The 21,889-nt window shown below is 39.1% G+C and overlaps 1 protein-coding gene across 6 annotated transcripts in view; it reads right to left on the reverse strand.

The window, feature by feature from the left end:
* Nucleotides 1-6,573: 6,573 nt before the first annotated feature.
* LOC137024949 (gastrula zinc finger protein XlCGF57.1-like) overlaps nucleotides 6,574-21,889 on the reverse strand; it is a 30,169-nt gene continuing 14,853 nt past the window's right edge. For 3 of the 6 annotated variants that reach the window (XM_067392917.1, XM_067392918.1, XM_067392919.1), the window contains 2 exons: nucleotides 18,585-18,731; nucleotides 6,574-9,241 (listed from right to left, as the gene is read on the reverse strand). In XM_067392917.1, the coding sequence (XP_067249018.1) occupies nucleotides 8,187-9,241; nucleotides 18,585-18,669 (1,140 nt within the window). In that variant the 5' untranslated portion in view covers nucleotides 18,670-18,731 and the 3' untranslated portion in view covers nucleotides 6,574-8,186. Of the gene's footprint in view, nucleotides 9,242-18,584; nucleotides 18,732-21,078; nucleotides 21,884-21,889 lie in introns of those variants that run through there. The other 3 variants (XM_067392921.1, XM_067392922.1, XM_067392920.1) reach the window with 2 other exon arrangements.

Consider the following 21,889-nt stretch of genomic DNA (forward strand, 5'->3'; position numbering starts at 1 on the left):
TCTTCTGCTGTTTCCTTCTCCCTCTGAAGGAGGGCCTGGAAGGAGGGGGAGCATAATGTTTCTAGTCTCGTCTTGAGCCCTCAGAATAGGATTGAGGCTTGGCCTGGACCAGCATGGTATGCAGGTTTTAAAAGTTGTTGAGACCGTGTTCGCCTCTCGAAACTTTCCGATCACCGTCTCAATGGATGTGCCAAAGAGCTTGGAAGGTGACACCGCCGCATTGAGGAGAAAGCTCCTCTCTTTTGGCCAGGTTTACCCAGAGATAGCTATCCATAACCAACATTGCCACCATAGATTGTCCAATCATGGCAGCAGTCTGTTTGGTAGCACTGAGAGCCAAATTCGTGGTACGGCGCAGCCCCTGGCCCTGATCCAGGTCCTTCAGCAGGTCAGCCTGGTACACTTGCAACACAAAACAGCCTGACTGGCTTAGTTGGCAGAGATGGTGTCTTCAATGCGGATGCTTCGCCTATCAGCTTGCAAATGTCTGTTCAATCGGCGGCATTGAATCATAACCATATTCCTGCACCCCCTCAACATCAGCATAATTTTGCCTGTGAATGGTGGATGCGAGCAGAATATGGCTTTCCCGAATATCTCCACACCTCAGCGTGAAGATTTGGGAGAAAGGGAAAACTCATACAAGCTGGGCAGTTATGTCCCAACAGGAAGCGTTCATCAAGGTGGCTATCAGGGAGCTTGCGCCTCTTGCGCTTCCACAACAGATCTAATCTTTCAGTAGTGCGAGACAACGTCCAACAGCTCGTCACATGCAGGGCTCGCTTTCGCCAGCCGCCAATGACAGAGAAAAATTCATAACACTTTCAAAATCGTCGACAAGCTCATGACGAACCTGTGAATGCCACAAGTGCAGTTTCCTACTCGGCTTAGCTGCAGCAGGTCCTGAACCGCAAGGTGCAGATGGCTGTCCCAATTCCCTAGAAAAAAAGGGACAAAGGGAAGCGCTCGCAATGCATGCCAACAGCCCCCTCAAGGACTGAGCGTGCATTCTCCTCTCCCAAACACATAATGCACACAACGTTGACACGGAGGAACACACTTTAAAACCCAAAGTGCTAGTGCTGGCCATAGCTTTCCTATCTATACACATGCTGAAACAGCCGGTCTCCTGAAAACAGAAAGAAGATGATGAATTTTACAGGTGCCCATTTATTCCCTTGGCCGCACCTAACCGCCAATGTTGAGTTCATTGTCATTTTTAGACTCATGCTTCAGACACTGGTCTGGCATTCCCCATATCCACCCTCTAGGGGACACAGCGAAAGTTCCCATTCGAAAGGGAACTAAAAGTTGTTAAAATCAGTACTGTGGTTGCAGCAATCAAAAAAAAGAAGTGCAAAAAACGTATCCGCATAGAGAGATGGTATCTCCTAGATGCAAGTGTGAAATTTCAAAAAAATCCACTACTAGGAAGGCATGGTTTTATCAGCTCTGGGTACAGTGGTTTGCCAGAGTTTCACAGAATAATGCACATTCTTGAGGACTGCAGCAAAGTATGTTTTCATGTGCCAGCAGCTGTCCACTTGGTATAGTGAATACAACAGGTGTTATGAGATTGTTGAAACAACATCTTTTGAAACACTTGAGCCTCAAGATCATTACCCTTTGACGCCATATATGGTTGGAGGAAACATTCTGCTTCCTCTAAAGAGGCTTTTACTTCATTGAAAGCCATGAAAATATTGAAATTGTGTAATCTTTAATGCTCTCTGTTTTGCATCAATTTCCAGGAAATGTTGCTATGAGTTATACTGTCCCCTGATAACATTAGAAGGTTGCAGATTTCAGAAAACCTTGAGACAGTTCATCACCTTGGAATTATAAGTTTCTATCTGCATTCTAACTTAAGAGCACACCTGATAAATGTTCTTTGTCCCAATCCAAACAGTTAAATAAAACAATGTTTTTAGGACCTTGGAAATGCTTTATTTCTTTTCCAAACCTTTCTCAGTGTTCTGGTGGCAGTGTCTTGAACTCATAGAGTCCAAGCTTAATTTGAATTGGTTGAGTTATCAGATTTCTGTGTCAGTGGGTGTGATTACATTGGCTTTTATTCCAGGTGTGGTTTCCACTTTGTGTGCACAGTTCCCTGGATGAATAAGGAGATGTATAGTACATGTTCCTTATATGGTGCTTTTCCACTGTGTGGTACAACTCGGCTCTGCTCGCTTTACTTTTTCACTGCGTGGTACGATTCGGCTCGGCATGCTTTGGCTCAGTTTACTCTTCCATTGCAGTTAGTTCTGCTTCAAAGTGGGTGGGATTACATTATAGTTGGCACCTCTACTGCTACGACATCATCGTAAACATAACACAAAACAAACGCGCGAAATAGGAGCAATGGACCCTATCGAAGGAATGGTGTACTTGATTCTCGGCATGTGTATGTTTTTCACTGCAAAACGAAGTTTGTTTCAAAGGAGACTGATGGGAGCAAAACAAAATACTGCTAAAAAAAAGTCTGGGAACACATACAACGAAGCGCAGACGACTAGATCACTTGGTTTGCTCGACGGAGCACGAGGGTAAGCTAATTTTGCATTTAGCAATGTGTTTAGGGTCTTAATCACTATATCACTGCCACAAAGAATATAATGAACTGAGCGTATTAATGCATATTTTGTCTATTTCAGATGTATCATATTTCAAAAAGTCGCTGCAACAGACCATCTGTTTGGACATTTAACCGAGTTTTTGAAAGGTGGGATGTGATTGTTCCCGGTTTACAAACACTCTGGAGAACTTTAGAATGTCCAAAGAAAAGTTTACATACTTGTGCAATAAACTGCATCCGGCGATGGAGAGACAACACGCACACTTCTGCTTGTGTGTACCTCTAAAGAAGAGAGTAGCCATCGCCCTGTGGAAGCTTGCATCTGTCTCAGAATACAGAAGTGTTGGACATCTTTTTGGAGCATGCATAACTGTGTTGGTGTGTTCAAGAGTTCTGTCCTGTAGATCTTGTTGGTAGCAGAACAAATTTGTTTTCCAGATCAGGAGAAGTTTCAAGAAATGCCTGCCTATATTGAGAACAGGTGGGGGATCCCATAGTGTATTGGTACTATTGATGGATCACACATACCCATCATAGCACCACAGGACTATCACTGTGACAATTTCAACCATAAAGGCTGGCACTCCACCATCCTTCAAGGTGTTGTGGATAGAAAGGGACTTTTCTGGAATGTTTTCACAGGACTCTCTGGAAGCCTGCATGATGCTCAGGTTTTGAGACAGTCCACACTGTGGGAGTTGGCAAGCCGTGGAAACCACATACCAGCTTACACCAGAAACATTGGTGGGACTGCCTATCTCTTGCAGAACTGGCTCTTAAAACCATTTGTTAACACTGGAAGGCTGACAACAGAACAACAGGTGTACAACATGAAAATCTGCAGAGCACGTGTAGTGATTGAAAATGCTTTTGGTAGACTGAAAGGAAGATGGGGTTACCTTATGAAAATAAATGACTGCGATCAACCTTGTGAAATCTATGGTGCTGTCATGCTGTGCTCTACATAACCTTTGTGAGAGTCAAGGAGAAGCCTATGAGAATGAGCATTGGATTTACCTTCACCCGCAGAGCCTGTGGTGTCACTTGCACAGGCTGTTGAGGAGGAGGGCAGGGATGTATGTGAGGGTCTGATGCATTACTTGAATAGTTGACAATACACTTGACAGGGCAGACAACATGAATAATCAATCAATCTTTCAAAGTATAATATGTCTCCCTTGCATTTTTTTATTAAACAGGCTTTTATCATTAGGGTATTTATCATTTACATGTATCAGTTGGTACATTACATGCTCATGAAATATTAAATCATTAAGAAAGTAAGAAAGTACCCGTTTGACCAGTGAATTTTTTTTACTTAAGGAAAACACAAATACAAATTTGTAAAGGTTAAAATGTAAACCCTGAAATGCATACCTTGGGTCTTAATTGACCCGGGACATCATTCACTACCTTCCCCCCTCATTCATTTTTCAAAGTTAGACATCAACCTTCTTAGCATTCCTCAATCAATTCATTATAAAGAATATAAGAAGAAAAAAAATCAAAATTATAAAAGAATGCATATTTTCCCATTAATTATTTGTAAAAAATTGTATAGGGTCCCTAACGACCCAAGGTGTGTATCAGTGTATGTATATTTTTTTGTTGCACAACAATAATTGAATCTTTGATAATGGAAATAAGCACACTTCACCTTTATTCCACAAGGTAGCCATGTCTGATACACAATGATGAAGTGACATTTCAATCAGACAGAAAAGAAAGAACAGGCAAAATGTGAAATGGCTCAGCAATTTACTGCAGAGCAAGTACTGTGAGACTTATGAAAAAGATGGGTGTTATTGTACTTCTTCATTTAAGTTATGGGTTTATTGCTCAAGTGTGTAGGGATTGTGTTTCTTTTGGATTTTATTAGTGTGTATCTTCTCCCAGAGGGTAGGAGGGGGAACTTATGTGGATCAAGTCAGATCCACACTACACAGAATCACTGAGAGAAAAGCAGCTGGTACAGATGGTGTAATGGGAAGAATCTTTAAGAACTGCACAGACCAGTTAGCGGGGATATTCACTACCATCTTTAATCTCTCGCTATTCCAATCTCTTACTTTTATTACAAGCTCTGTACCCTCTCTACCTCATTGTTGTGTATGCAGAGGGCAGAGTACTCAGTGCACTTGGATTTTCTGAAGTCCACAATCAATTCCTTGGTTTTAGTCATATACAAGTCCTGATTATTTTGAGAGCACCATTCTGTGAAATGTTGAATCTCCTCCCTGTAGGCTGTCTCGTTGTTTTCTCATCAGCAAACTTGACAATAGTATTGCTAGGATGAATGGGGGAACAGTCATTGGTGAAGAGGGAATAGAGGAGGGGACTAAGAACACATCCCTGTGGTGTGCCAGTGTTCAGGGTTAAAGTGGATGTTTGATCTCCCATCCTTACGTTCTGTGGTCTATTGCTCAGAAAATCCAGTATCCATGTACAGTGATCTGCCTAATCCCAGGTTGTTTTTTGAACCAGTTTATGGGAATGACTGTATTAAAAGCTGAACAGAAATCCACAAACAGCATCCTTACATAGGTTTTTCTTTGGTCCAGGTCTGTGATGACTGCATTTTATGTCAATCTGTTCGCACGATAAGCAAACTGATATTAGTCAAGGTCGGCAGGGATAGCAGATTTAATATGAGAGAGGATGAGTCTTTCCAAACATTTGGTGTTGATGGGGGTTAAGGCAACTGGTCAATAGTCATTAAGGCAGTTCACTGTGCTTTTCTTTGGTACCGGGATGATTGTTGCTGACTTGAGGTAGGTGGGAACTGTGGATTGTAATAGCAAGAGATTAAAGATGGTAGTGAATATCCCCGCTAACTGGTCTGTGCATTTCTTAAGGATTCTTCCCATTACTCCATCTGGACCAGCTGCTTTTCTCTCACTGATTCTGTGTAGTGTGGATCTGACTTGATGTTAATGCAGTTGTATGGGGTTGTCTTCCTTTGGTAATGCAATTTGAGTATGTCTCTTCTCTCTAAATAAGGTGCAGGGATGTGCCTTCTTGATGGGTAAACTGGGTTTGTTTTCTGTTTGAGTGGGTTTTTTATCATGTTTCTATTCTGTCCAAGTTTTCAGTTAGTTTCCTGTGTTTTAGTTAGATTCTTTGGTGATTCATTGATTATTTGTTACACCTGTTGGTCATTCCGTTAATTGGTTTCTCTGTGTATTTAAGCTTTGTTTCTTCTGTTCATTGTGTGATCTCATCATGACTGTGGTGAGCAGGGCAGGCGAGAGTCGTGAGGGAACGGCGCAAGGCCGGTGACGTTAGAGTTAACGTAGTTCGTAGATGTGGGAAGAAGGAGGCAGGAACCGGCGAACGTTTAACAACTTTTATTCCAAAATAAACAGATACAAAACGAAAGTAATGCTGGCAGACCCTAGCGCAGTGGTTCTCAACCACATTCCTGGAGGCCCAACAACACTGCACATTTTGCATGTTTCCTCAATCAAACACACCTGATTAAAGTTATCAGCTCATTAGTAGTGACTCAAAGATCTAAAATGGGTGTGTCAGACAAAGGAGACATGCAAAATGTGCAGTGTTGGTGGGCCTCCAGGAATGTGGTTGAGAACCACTGCCCTAGCGGATGTAATAAAACATAAAATAATATCCAGGCCTGGTCCTCTCTCGTCCTTCACTGTCGTCGCTACTCCTTTTATGCTCCTGGAGCTCCTCCGTGAGAGACTCAAGGCCGGTGCGCCTCACAGGTGGAACTCTCGCATCACCGGCCTCGCGCCGTTCCCTCATGGCTCCCGCCTGCCCTGCTCGCCACAATGACATTGGTTGCTCTGTTCGCCATTATATTGCCAGTGTGCTGTTTTTTTTTTCTTTTCATTTTCATTAATTTTGTGTTTGTTTTGCAACGTAATGCTGACAACTTGGCATTTTATATGTTTATTTATAGATGTAAAGGTAAAATCAAAGTCTGAACCATTACACTGAATGACAATGATACACATTGGAGCATTATTTCACCCATATTTTATTTTCACAAATGTTATTTGAAACATGAACATAGACACTTTACTTCCATTTAATATTTAAGCACATCACTTTAATTTGATGCGGACACCAAAATAGTGACGTCTCATCTTTGATCCAGAGGTTCTCTCCAGTGTGATTTCTCATGTGAGAGTGTAGCAAATTTTTAATCATAACTCTGTTGATTTGTTTTGTTTCTGGGTGCAAGAATTCAAAGAGTAAACATTTAGGGTGAGTAAGTTACTTTTGGTTTCCAGTGATGCATCCAGACCATTGTAGGCAGTGGCTGATGACTGCAAAGAACTGTAAATATGGAGGGAAAAAACAGTTTGTAGTTGACAGTTCAAACTGGATGACCAGGACCACAGTGTTTTAGGCCAAACAGACAAGAAAACCTGAAAGAAACTACCGTTCTGCCAGTTCCCCCTGAAGCAAAACACGGTCACGTACAGGTAAGAAAGCTGTTGCCATAGTGTTCCATTTTTACCATAATGCTGTTTAAAGGGTAGACATAGTAGAATATAATTTTCAGTGATAAACCTACCCTTACAATAACTTACGTTAATAACTCTGTATCGATCTGACTGTTTGTGGGTGAGGATAGAAAGATGTGGAAGTATAATCTATAGTTTTCACCCAGAATTTTGCTGACAAATAAACATGTATAATCGTATTCAGGTATAATCGGTTCAGATCAGAGTCCTGCAAGCGGGTGGGTACCCGCTGCTTATATTTGATGTAACAAGTGGGATAATATTACGTGTCAGGTCTGTGCAGTTCGGACTCACGGTAGGCACAGGCGGACTGTGGGTGAAATAGCCAAGACTATTTCTTCTCAATTTAGTACATTTGACAGCTGTTTTCAAATGGTGCCATGCTTGTGTTCATGCTCTTATCAGAAGATGGAAGGCTTCTTGCACGATTTGCAGCGCTGAGCATTGTAGCCAATCACGCTTCATCTGATTGAAAGCTATAGTGATATTAAAGGTAGCGTGCTCGCTTTATGCATTTAATATATTCTCAATTCGAATAAAAGTTTTAGCTTATTTTTCGTGCTGCTACAAAGAGGACCAGCAGCCAGGTAAACACTGCTGAGTTTCAGAAAAGACAACTACATTTAAATGCTAAGTGAATCTGCTAAAATATTAACTAGCTTTAACCTTAAAGTTAAATAGAGTACAGAATGTTTTGGTAGGCCTATAATTTTACTTGTGTTGTTTAATGCAATGTTTGTAATTGCTTCGACTCAGAATGCCTAATGTTGGTTTTATTGCTTGTGTTAGGCTTTGCATGTGAAAATGATTTTTGTCTACCTCATGTAGGAGATTTAATGCAGGTGCGGTTCAGGTTGCAGTTTTTATGGGTCAGGTCGGGACTTAAATGAGTGTTTCTGACGGATACCGGGTCGGGGGTTCTGTTTATTACTGCGTGTGCAGGGCGGGTTCGGGTTTATCAAACAGGACCCATGCAGGACTCTGGTTCAAGTAACATGGAGAATGGGTAAACCTTTTTGATTTACATATACTACAGACATTGTTACAATAGTTGAAAATTGGCAGAGGTACACTTTCTCAACTAAGCGTTTTTCTCCAGTGACAGTTCATGTGATAACCTAAGGTTTAGCTGTACCGTGAAACTCTTTCCACACAGCCTGCAGGTATATGGCTTCTCTCCGGTGTGAATTCTCATGTTTTTTAAGGTTTCCTTTTTGACTGAAACTCTTTCCACACTGTTGGCAGGTGAAAGGGTTCTCTCCAGTGTGAATTCTCATGTGCCTGTTAAGGGTTCCTTTTTGAGTGAAGCTATTTCCACACTGTTGGCAGGTGTAAGAGTTCTCTCCAGTGTGAATTCTCATGTGGATTTTAAGGTTTCCTTTTTGAGTGAAGCTCTTTCCACACAGTTGGCAGGTGAAAGGATTCTCTCCAGTGTGATTTCTCATGTGGGCATCAAGGGATTTTTTATATGTGAAACTCTTCCTGCACTGAGGGCATGTGTAAGGCTTCTCTCCAGTATGAAGTCTCAAGTGGATTTTAAGATTTCCTTTTTCAGGGAAACTTTTTCCACATTGATGACATATAAAACAGTTCTCTTTTGAGTGAATCTTCATGTGGTTATTAAAGTGTACTTTACGGGTGAATCTCTTTTCACACTGATCACATCTGAATGGCTTTTCTCCACTGTGACGGTTCATGTGATACTTAAGGTTTAGTGCTGCTGTGAAACTCTTTCCACATAGTCTGCAGGAATAAGGCTTCTCTCCAGTGTGAATTCTCATGTGTTTTTTAAGGTTTCCTTTTTGAGCGAAACTCTTTCCACACTGTTGGCAGGTGAAAGTGTTCTCTCCAGTGTGAATTCTCATGTGCCTGTTAAGGGTTCCTTTTTGGGTAAAACTTTTTCCACACTGTTGGCAGGTATAAGGGCTCTCTCCAGTGTGAATTCCCATATGGACTGTAAGGTTTTCATGTTGATTGAAACATTTTCCACATTTGAAGCAGGTGAAATAACTTCCATCTCCTGTCTTCTGAGCTGTTTTTCGTGAGGAAGTCTTTTCAGTATCTGAGCAACTAAATGATTTTTCTTGAGTAATGAAAGCATGACATTTCTCATACTGATCTTTCTCTTCCGTATCATTCAGGACTTCACTCTCCACTTTCAGTAGCATCAAGTCTAAGGTAAAAAAAAGAAATAAAAGTTAACCCGTTTTCTGGCACAAAGCAACAGGCATCAAAACCAAAAACATGTATGCTAGATCCCATAACTACTAAGGTACTAAAAGAGGTGTTACTTTTAATCTCAGAACCACTTCTCAACATTGTTAAATTTTTGCTTTGATTAGGACACATTCCAAAAACTTTAAAACTGGCAGTTATCAAACCCCTTATCCCAAAAACAACAACAAAAACCCACCCACACACACATACTGTATATACATAGTTGCACAAGGGAACTAGTTAACCCTCTGGAGTCTGAGGCTGATTTGGGGCCTGGAGAACTTTTGACATGCCCTGACATTTGTGCTTTTTTCAGTTGTTCATAAACATATTAATGGAAAAAGTGTCATTACACTGTATTCAGCACAAACTAGGCTACAATAATATGTGAGGAACATGTATGTACATGTTTGTGTTTTTGAAGGAATAACATTTATGCGTGGTTGTTGAAAAAACAAAAAACTTAAGTCACTGAAATAAGGCCAAAAAAAGTATAATAAATCTGTGTTCATAAGACTTTAGGGTATTGGAGGTTGTAGACTAGAGTTTTTGCTTCAAAATTATGTAAAAATTATGCTGCCTACTCCTTCATATTTAACAATATATTGATTTAGTTTTTGTAAGACACTTTTTGCCAAGAAACACAGTATGCAAGGAGGCGTGAATCACCACTGAAAATGGGCCATTCTCACCTGAGAAGACAAAAGAATTGGATAGTAATGAGCTGAAATGACTTGCATATTAATGAGGCATTTCAGTCAGGTAGGCTGTGAAAAAAAACCTTCTGTGATGTCTCAAGCTCATTATGATATATGAAACATACAGAAAAATATTATTACAATATAAAGTAATGGTTTTATATTATACTTTAAAATATAATGTATTTCTGTGATGCAAAGAGTCTGAATATAGGCTTTTAGTTTAAAAGCATGCACATTTGGAGAAATATTGGATTCTCATATGCTTATGTCAATTTTCTATACAGAGGAGTTATTTTTATTTAATATTCACTGTCATTACTATGAGCGCTGGTGTTTTCAATTCATCCTTGAAGTCGGAGGGCGCTCTGTGCATTTTAGTCCACAAATTCATCTAAAAGAAGAAGAGGCTATTCCATGAATGGAGTTTCCAATACATACAGCAGCAGGAGGGCGCTAAAGAAACAAAAACTCATCTAAACTTCATCTGTAGAAGACAAGTAAACAGGAAGTAACTGCATGTCTTCTAGAGATCGCTAACCATGACTTTTACATCCAGATAAACACTTTTCAAGACAATAAATACACGATTGAGATAATAAATGCATGTATTGACTGAATTAGCGTCTGAATAGCGCTGGCTCCGTGGGCGTGGCCGCATTAGCAGATAATGAGCTGAATCACGGATTTCTGACATGGCTCTCTTTTCATACAGATTACATAAACAAAGAAGGTTTGTTTTCGATTTGACTTACATGATTTAAAACCTGACATCTTAACGTTTTTTTAGACATAAGTGTAATTTTTTTGTCATTAGTATTCACTAAGTTACAGTTCATTTTCTGAGAACTATCAGATTGGAGTTCGTTCAGAGGGAGAGGAGAAATCACGCATCATGTTAGTTTTCTTTATTTTACAAAAAGCACAAAATTCTGTTTTTACTCTGAGTGTACACAAATGAAAGAAGATATTCCACAGATTAAAATGGTGTATAACTCTTAATTGTATGTGCAACATTGACGGAGTATTTTGAGTCTCTTTCACACTGATAAGAAAAAACCACGGTGGTATCGCCGGCGATACCGTCAGACCTCAGAGTGTTAACTACAGATGAATCTCTACTCTGAGAGGACAATATTTTTCTAATATATTCAGATTTATGTATCTATAAAAAAAATCATCCAGGATTTAAGCCCAATTGTAGCACAGAAAGTTACATGTTTCATCAACACAGACCACAACATTCTTTTGGATAGCTTGAGAATTATGTTGACATTTGTGGACAAGCATTAGCATGGTTCAGGTCCCATCTATCTGTCCGCTACAACTGCAAGATCCTCTGATTTTCTCCTTATGTTTCCTATGAGGGACATTATCATTAGACTTCACCATGTTATGCAGATGATACTCAGTTTTATATTTCCTCATAACCTAACAAAACTTCATAATTCTGTAGCAGAGTGTATTATTTGTATAAAGGATGGGATTGGCAATTTTTTTTAATGGATCAAAATCCTCTACACAAAAGATTTTAGGTCTCGAAGGATTTACTGTTAAGTGGTTTTCTAAAGTTAAAAACCCAAGTGTTGTGTTGACAGTAATTTGTCATTTGATTTCTAACGTTTGTAGAACAGGGGGCGTATTACAGAAACTTTCCATTTTAGGTCTTAAGATATGAGTAGGATTTTTCACAAATTCGCATTACAGAAGCAAATCTTAAATTGATTTATGATTCTTATCCTATCTTACAAAATCTCATCTTATCTGTAGTTAGGAAATCTTAAACCGCTCCATCGAGTTCGGTAATCAACTGTCAGGTCTGCATACTGCTTCTGAGGTAAAAATAAAACCAAAATGGACAAACAACGGCGTGCTTTCAGTTTCAGTGCAGCAGAGATTGAAATTTTGATAAGCTCCGTTGAAAAGGTGAAGCCTATTTTATTAGGCAAGTTTTCACCTTCACTCACTCACTAAGATAAGGAAAGAGAGTGGGCAAAAGTTGCCGAAAATGTGTCTGCGGTGTCTGGCATTTCTCGTAGCAAAGTCTGTGAAGAAAAAAAATTCACCACTCTTGCAAGAAAAACAAAGAAGAAAGCTGCTATACAGGCAAAAGAGGTAAAGAAAACGGGAGGGGGAACAAGCAACGCTCCATTGCTAACCTCTTTGGAAACAAGAATGCTGGGTGTCATCAACAAGGTGCACTATGAAAGTAAGACAACACAGAGCCGGTTGTTTTGTAATGTTTGGTTAGAAGGTAACAAATAAACATCATTGCTAATATGAAATGTATACAGCTATGCTTTCATTATTGACCCAGGCATCCCTGGTGGTTATGAGGTAGGACTGAAGATGGAGCTGGACCAAAGTGGACTGTCTACAATACAGCTGTCAGACCTGGTGGAGGGAACATTAGTGCCCCTACAGCTACCCCATGTACGTTATGCTATAATATAATTATAATAATTCTCACCTTGTCTATATGTTAAATTCTGTGCATGTAATTTCGCTAAACACATAAATGAACCGCAAGAACACATTAAACGTCTTGTTTTCAGTTAAAAAGGTGTCATGTAAGTGGCCCCTAAGTTAACAATTTTTTACAACAGAAGTGATTAAATCTATTTTAGCTCGATAACTTTTTCCTAGAACTGCTGTAAAGCCAAAACAATATCTGTCTATTAATTTTCCTACTATCACTGTGAAGCTGCTTTGAAACAATCTGTATTGTGAAAAGCGTTATATTAATGAATGAAGATGACTTTGTCTTTTTGTTGTAAAACAACATAAGCCTAAGTTTCCACTTCATGCAATTATTTCATCCCATTTTGGGGCATTCTATACAGTCTAATTTGCAAAAAGCCAATTCCTCATGTAGAGCCTTTTGTCCTTCCAGCTGAGGTCTTGCAAAACAATACAAAATGAAGTCTTCAAGCATCGAACATGATTTAGTTGTCCTCTCTCTTCTTAAAATGAGAAAAAGAAAGAGGAAATATTGGGTCCATCCAATCCCGAGATTGCATCCTCGATGCTTTCACATATCACGAAGAACAAAAAAAAAAAAAACAGACCCTCAAACGAACCATATTCAGACCACCAACAGTAAATTTGGAGACACATTTTTGCTTTTATTAGTTTTGTATCTGCCTGAGATTCAACTTCAACTGAAAAGAATTTGAGAGGAATTTCAAGCTGGTATACAGAAGCCCACAAGTATTGTAGATTTGACAGTGCTCATTGTGCCATTTAACCCTTGGGGGACGGATTGGGCGGTACCGCCCAAAATGGCATACTTTTACAAATGTGTAGTTATCTCAAAAACTATTAATGCTAGAGAGATGCGGTCTTCCTTCCTTTTGCCGTCTTCCTCAGATTCCACTGAAAACAGCGGTATCCAGTTTGTATATTAAACACGCTTCCCTTATTGCGCAATACCACTGCGCAAACAGGCCAATGAAAACGATTATGTTAGGCAGATTCAACACGCAACAACCAATGTAAAAATTGCCGCTGGGAGGAATATTTTTCTAACCCAATCAGAGGAAGGTTACCATGATGTATTCTAGCCATTCAGAGGACTCTGTAGCTCTGCTGTAGCCTTGTAAAAGCTGACTGGCCTATAGTAAAAGACCGGCAGCCGGGTGTAACCAATAAGCGATCAGAGAATCAGCATCAGGTGGAGAAAGCGGAAAAAAATTTGAGCGTTACAGAGAGCGATCGGATTTTATCAAAATGGCAAGCAGTAAAAGATTTACGGCAGAACAAGCTCTGGAACAATTACTGGACAGTGACGAGGAGAATTCTGAAGCAGACAGCTTTTACACAGCTGACGAAGTATTTTACCAGGATGGGGAAGATCCATTTGAGGACTGGTATGTAACTTCAAATAACCTCTTTATCATTATAATTTATTATATCATACATCTTGAGTATGTATATGTTTTGGATTTTTAGTCAGATAGCGATTGAGGCATGAAATATTTGTTTTAGTGTACTATACTACTCTTTCCCTGTAAACTCAGTTCAAGAGTGGTGTGAAATTTGTTTCAATAGACTGACTTACTCAACTAAGTAAACTGCTCAGGTCAAGAGAGGTGAAATGTGTTTTTAGTGTACAGTGGAGTTTCATAGGGTTACACGAGTTTATAGGTATTATTTTTTTCTACATTGGAAGCTTTTTTTTGTCAAAATTCAGTTTTATTGTGTATTTTCTCTCTCCTTTTACATTTATTTCAGTAATGATAACGACCCAAGCACATCATATACACCGGCAAGACCACCTCAGCTTCCACCGAGGAGGAGATTTAGCCAGCCAAGCACGTCATCTACACCGGCAACAGCACCTCAGCTTCCACCGAGGAGGAGATTGAGCCAGCCAAGCACGTCATCTACACCGGCACCAGCACCTCAGCTTCCACCGAGGAGGAGATTGAGCCAGCCAAGCACGTCATCTACACCGGCAACAGCACCTCAGCTTCCACAGAGGAGGAGATTGAGCCAGCCAAGCACGTCATCTACACCGGCAACAGCACCTCAGCTTCCACCGAGGAGAGAAACTCTAACACGCAGACACTCTACCGAGAGTGTTCAGAGGCCCACGCTGAGCCGCTCAAGATCACGCTCTCCACACCGTACAAGACCTGAATAACACTGGAAAACTGAAAACAATCCAGATGTGGCACCCATTCTCCCCAGGTTTGCCCCTGCCAGGCCCCCAGGAGTGCAACTCGATAAATCCAAAGTGTACAGTCCACTTGATTTGTTCCAGCTTTTTTTCAGCAATAATGTCATCAGAAAATTATGCAGTAACACAAATAAGCAAGCTTCAAAGAGGATATCAGAAGGACTTAAATTCAAATGGACTGATGTCACTCCCATAGACTTCCTAAAATATCTTGCACTTGTGATTTTCATGGGACTGCTAAAACTTGGATCAGTGAAAGCTTACTGGAGGCAAAAAAACAATTTTTCAGTGCCATTTCCAAAGAAAGTGATGCCAAGGGACAGGTGGCTCTCCATTTCCTCAAATGTGCACATGAGTGATCCGGCTGAGGAAGTTATAAATGACAGCAAAAAGGAACATCAGACCATGACCCACTGTTTCGCCTCAAGCCTCTGATGACCGAAATCATGGAAGCATGCAAGTCCTTTTACCAGCCCCAAAAAAATCTGGCAATAGATGAGAGGATGGTGGGGACAAAAGCCAAAACAGGAATGACACAATACATAAAGGACAAACCGACTAAGTGGGGATTCAAACTGTTTATCTTGGCTGACTCTTCAAATGGTTATACATCTAGCTTTACCGTGTACACGGGAAAGGCAAAGTTCCCCACTGGCTTTGGACTTTCCTATGATGCAGTTGTGGGCCTCCTGGACAAAGCACATTTGGGAAGTGGTTATCACATTTATTGTGATAACTTTTATACAAGCCCTCAGCTCTTCAGACACCGGTCATCTCTGCACTTTAGAGCCTGTGGTACATATAGACAGGGGAGGAAGGACACCCCTAAATCTACTGTGAATGCCCTCTCCAAAAAATCCCAAAGAGGCACAATCAGGTGGATCCGAGATGATGACTTGCTCTTCGTCAAGTGGATGGACACAAGAGAGGTGTCCATCTGCTCGACCATCCATCAAGCCTACACATCGGAGAAGGTCACAAGAAGGCAAAAAAAGACAGATGGAACCTGGGAGAAAGTGAGTATTCCAGTTCCAACTCCAGTTGTGGAATACAACAAACACATGGGTGGTGTTGACTTGTCTGATCAGCTCATCCAGTACACCTCTGCTCACCACAAAGCGCACAGATGGTATAAGACTATGTTCTTGCACTTTGTGGACATCGCCACATGTAACAGCTACATCCTCCACAAAGAACTGTGTAAAGAGCAAATACTACACCACTGACACACAGAGACTTTATGGAGGAGCTCTGTGCTCAACTTGCAGGGGTGACAACTGAGGATGCAGACAGGACAACTCACCACACACCCCTACCCATTGCTCCCTTGGACCCAGCAAACTCTGCACACAAGCCTGCAGATGTCAGAAAGTACTGTGAGCACTGCAAGGCAAGCAAAGTGTACAACAAGACCCCCTGGCAGTGTGGGGCTTGCCAGGTGCCCCTCTGCAACTTCCTGGAGAGGCCTTGCTTTGCTCACTGGCATGCCTAGGACTGTTTGTAAAAAAGTTATTTAATTGTTCTTTACACATTTGATTAAACAATAACACATTTCTGTCAAGCAAAGAGTTTGACTTTTTTTTTTTTGTTCAAAAACTGTTCTATATTTTGTGATTTTCAGTAATAAATGACAAAAATCTAAATTTTCGTTTTTGAAATTCTCTAGTTTATTGTACATTTTCTTTCACTCATACTTCCTTTATAAACACATTATATGCATGCTTATGGTAGCTTAGGGTCTTCTGAATCCATAGATACCAAACACAGGGTGTTCCATCTCCTTTACATATGATTTATGAGCCCAAATATAAAAATAGAGAAAACAGACCAAAAAGGGCTTAGTCCCAAAAATAAAAAAACGCCTAGGACTGTTTGTAAATAAAGTTAATTATTTAATTGTTCTTTACACATTTGATTGAACATTAACCCATTTCTGTCAAGCAAAGGGTTTGAAAAATATATTTTTGGGTCAAAAACTTTTCACTATTGTTGTGTGAGGTAGGATTTTCAGTAATAAATGACAAAAATCTCATTTTCGTTTTTGAAATTTACTCTGTAGCTCTAGTTTATTGTACAATTTTTCACTCATACTTCCTTTATAAACATATTGCATGCATGCTTATGGTAGCTTAGGGTCTTCTGAATCCATTGATACCAAATACATGGTGGTCCATCATCATTACTTATGGTTTATAAGCCGAAATGTAAAAATAGACAAAACGGACCAAAAAGGGCTTAGTCCCCTAAGGGTTAAAGAGGTATTCAATGAGCTCTTTAGATTGTGCAAAATTGATGTTACCATAATCATGAGAACAGCTGCATGTGAACACAGCTTCTTTGATGATAGACTGAGTTATCTCGGTGTCTTAAGTGTAGAGTCCAGGCGAGCCAAGTCTCTAAACCTTGATGAATGTGTGAATTTCTTTGCTTTAAACCACAATAACCGCAGAATCCAACTAATTTAAGTTGTTTGTACAAAAAGTACTAGTGTCATGTATTTTGGAAACCGCTTGTAAGTTTGCTGAAATTTTATTGCTTGCACTTTAAATAAAATTCAGTTCAGTAGCCAACATAATTGACATCATTTTCTGGTCTTTTAATAGTTTTTTCAGCAATGAGAGATATGAATTCTGGTTTCAAAGTGAATTTCACAAGTTTTATTTGATCGAATAGTTTTGAACAACATGAAGGTGAGTAAATGATTAAATTTACATTATGATAAATATTTGAATCTGTCCTACCTAAATTTATGGCCAGGAGCCACAACTGGCAGTGTGTTAACGGAGTTTCTTTTTTCCCTGCTGCGCTCATTTGCTTTGATTTCTCCTCGAGAGGCAGCACAACATTGTTGGCGTCAGTGCATTATACATTATGTATTATTATACACTATCGATCGCCCAGACTTAATGAATGCAAAATCATTATTGCGTTTTGGTGATTACCTAGTTATTTTTTGTTATTGGAGTTTTAATCAGGTTTGGCTAATTCTCTTTCTCTTGCTCCCAGACAAGCGAACAAGCATTAATGTAGAGCCCTGTGACGCGTGTTGCAGTAGGCTATGTCCAAAGCTTAACTGTTGTATCGCGTCAATGGAGTGGTACGTTCTTCCTCGTTTTTTTTTCTCGTCCATTTAATTCATAATTAATGTTATTATGCAATGAATATGATCTCATTTGTGCTCCCCTGAGAAAATGTAATGCCCGTCTGTGAATTTCTGTCTGGTGCCGGGTCGGTTTCATACTACTAAAAGAAACAATGTGAAGAAGACATTGGCTTGATTTACTGACGCATAAACAGCTTTAAACGATTTTTAGACAAAGAATATCTGACTGAACTTCAATCATTACACATAAAAAAAATAAAAAAAAAAATCACTGATCACAGATCACAGATCAAACATTAGAATGAACACTGTATCCTTGATAGTATACGTACATCTCGGAGACGTCTATTTGACGTTTAGAAGATGTCTTTAAGATGTTTATGATTTAGAATGTATGTAAAACTGACATCTTAAAGATGTCTATCAGATGTTTGTAAACAGCAGATGAAGTGATCTTTAACAGACATCTTACAGATGTACGTGTGCTAACTTGCATGTCGTGGCTAGTCTAGCCTGAAAAATGTTTTATTTTAAGGCTATTTGGGCCTGGAGGTGTTGGAAATATGGCCACTGAGTGAAAGGGACTTTGGTATAGTGCTGCTAATAAACATTCATTTAGGAAAAATAACATGAATGCAGCCTAACAAATATTTATCACGTCAAACGGATGACTAACTAATGACCCGCTCCACGTCAAATAAAACCACTTAATTAAGAGACTCATATGACATTCTACCAAAAATATAACTAATTTCTGTAGAGGTGGACATTTGACTGAAGACAAATGACTGAGTTCAGCTTTGAGAATTAAACCAACCTGTTTGTTCCTCAGTATCTTCTTGTTTCACTCTGAATGTTTCTTCAATCTTCATGTCTTCACTCTCCTCTTTAATAAACGCCATCTTTATAATAGTGTCATGTGGATCTCAGTTTCTTCACCAGAAGTTTTTTCAGTGTGGACACTCTGTCATGATTAAGATGAGCATAATTAACAGAAAGAAAAATAAATCCAAACTAAAATCACTGGGCGCGTCTCTATAGTTCAGTAGTTAGTGTAGAAATAAAAATAATCAAATTCAATTAAAATACAATAAACACACTAATTATCATTTTCAAGAAAATCCCAGAAAATTTAGAGATATTAGTTTTTGTCAATATCGAATACCCCTAGTCCTCAGACTCGGATTTATGCATTTCTGTGTCAACACTATCAACGCTGAAATGAATCTACAGCAGTCAGGTGGTACAAATAAGAGCTCTGTAAATTATCTACGTTCATTATTATTGTAATGTTATATGCTTTGAGACATGAGGTAATTTAACGCCGTCTCTTATGACGCTTTGCTGAATCTGCTATGGCTGTGCATGACCTACACGTTCATGTGATATGGAGAAGGTGTGGATTTGGAGAGCTCTCTGAAGGGAAGCTGAGATTTCATACTTTCAAAGCCAGCTTGCTATCGCTAGCCGCTCAGAAACTGCTACCCTACCTTTAAGACCCACTGCATATAAAAGTTAAATGTTATTACATATAATAAATATCTAAACTGTGTTTACAATCATTTTGCACTAAAATCTCAACTGGAACAATGGCAATAATGCAATACGGAAGGCGGTCTGGTGGAAGCTAGATATTTTACTTCATAACTTGTTTAATATGGATTTTTTTTTACACAAACGCATCGCTTCGCTTCAGAACGCCTTTAACCGTGTGCCGTGTGGAGTATGATGGGTGAATGGATGTGGAAGGAGACACTTTCTTCAGCTCATACTTGTAGATCCCGCTCACTGCCATTAGGAGCCATTCACATATCGCGTCTTTAGCGTGCTAAAGTTTGTTATTTCAAATGTAGGCGAGCTACAAGCGCGCTCCTACTAGAAGCGATGCGCATGCGGTGCAGCGCGTTAGTTTTTTCCAGGCTTGCCTATTCTACATCTCAACACAAGCGCACTGCAGGTCATGTGACAAGAACCAACATATCAGCTGCGGCCTTTCCATAACCACATTGAAAGCTCAGCTGAACAGCTGATCATAGCTGTACAGGGCGGGTTCTTATTTCTAATTTCCATAAATATATATAGAGGTAAAGTTAATGTAAGGGTTAGAAATCAATGAATCCTTTGCTGATAATTCTGTGAAACCACAAAACCAATATGTTACTCGCATATCGAGCAAATCAATGCAACATCGGTGTCCGTATTCAGGTCTTCCTGCTTAGAGCTGGAAAGCTTTTTTTAATGCTAATGTGGGTCCTAAAGCTCTTGCCTGATCATAACTCTTCTTTTTCCAGTGATATTCCACATTATTGTGTTTCATCCCAACTCTCTTTCTAAAATCTTTCTTTAAATCTCCCTCTTGCTCACTCTTTCTCCTCCACCATCATATGCCCACTAATGCTGATTGGCTACATGTTTGTTGTGTTCCAGACGTACATGTCTTTTCAACAGCGTTTTTGAAAAATCATTTACTGCACCTTTAACCTAAACTTTTGAATGGTAGTGTATCATGATTTTAAAAAAAGCAGCTAAAACTATTTTCAACATTGTTAATAAGAAAAATTGATCTTAAGCCAGGTGCGATTTATAATAGTCCTTTACTATTGTTGCTCTTCAGACTGTACGAATATGATCCTCATGTCACACTGTGGGATCTCAGCTTTCATTTATGTCAGACTGTACAACAGTCAAGACGCGTTAAAAATGGATGCGCACGTGAAAACTTTTCTGGAGTTTTACATAAACCCATAAATATTCGAAGACTGTGAGCTGCATTACACGCGGGACTGAAATTATGGCTAACATAGACATCTCTAGCGTTCATTTTGATCACGGCTTGTCTTTGAAAAAACAAAGTCAATTTAACGTTTGTTGTAGGACAAGTCACACTGCAGGACTGTGCACCAAATCTTCTGACACTGCCAGAATTTCGTCTGAGGTAAAATTCTATTGATTAATTGGCTGTCGGTGAACATGTCAAACTAACAACCAAAGACTACAGATTTTAGCCTAGGATCTTTTGAAGAATCATGGGACACTGAAGTAATGGCTGCTGAATATTACATCACAGGAATAAATTATACTTAAAATATACTGCTACATAAGCCAATTTAAATTGTAATAATATTTCACAGTATTACTGTATTTCACTAAGAGTCTACTTTCAAAAACACTAAAAAAAACATTGTTTCCAAACTTTCAACCAGTACTGAATATGTACAAATCATCCAAGTGCCCCATTCCAAGCCATTTCTAAGATACATTTGATTAATATTGTTTAATTTCTTTACAGTGTAGTAATATTTAAGATTTACCTTTGATTGTAGAAAGAATTCGTTGCAGTTCACTCTCAGCTAATAACATTTCATGTAGCATTTTCATCGGTCAGTCATCAGAATGATTGGTTGATAACTTTTTACAATGTTTATCCGGAAGCGAAGAGAATTTCTAGAAAATTCTAGCTTAAGAGCACAGACGGATTTTCCAGTGGATACTGTTTGAGCACGCCTACATGAAAAAATACTATAGTGTTTTTGAACCATACTATAGTAAAATATATTATACTATATATATTATAGTATTTGCAACACTTTAATGAATGCTATAGCATACTGTAGTATTAACTAGTGAACTGATAAACTGTAAAACTGTAGTATACTTTAATTTTACTACAAACTGTAGTGTATTGTAGTATAATATACCATATAGTTGTAGAAAACTTAGTACAGTACTGGGTAAAGTCATTTGATTATATTACTATAGTTTTATATTACCACATGGTTCAAAAACACTATAGTATTTACTGTAAATTACTATAGTATTTTTTCCATGTGGAGCACACGTAACATCTGAATGAGAGGAAAGGCAGTTCACGACTGGAGCACTGTATATGTCCAGAGGGAAGGAAATATTATACATTTGATATTTGTCATTAAAATAACGCCATACCAGTGACCGAATTCATGTTTACGATAAACTGATTCATAGAGAGCCAAATGAGAAACACCTTTCTGTTTGGATGCCTTTACTCACCAAAAATAACGTTCATTAATGTTAAATAAAGCAAGACAATATTACATTAAGTAATAATTCACTCAGTTTGCATTGTTAGTAAGCGCTATAAAT

The sequence above is a fragment of the Chanodichthys erythropterus genome, chromosome 8, assembly GCF_024489055.1.
Source record: "Chanodichthys erythropterus isolate Z2021 chromosome 8, ASM2448905v1, whole genome shotgun sequence".
Taxonomy (NCBI): Eukaryota; Metazoa; Chordata; class Actinopteri; order Cypriniformes; family Xenocyprididae; genus Chanodichthys; species Chanodichthys erythropterus.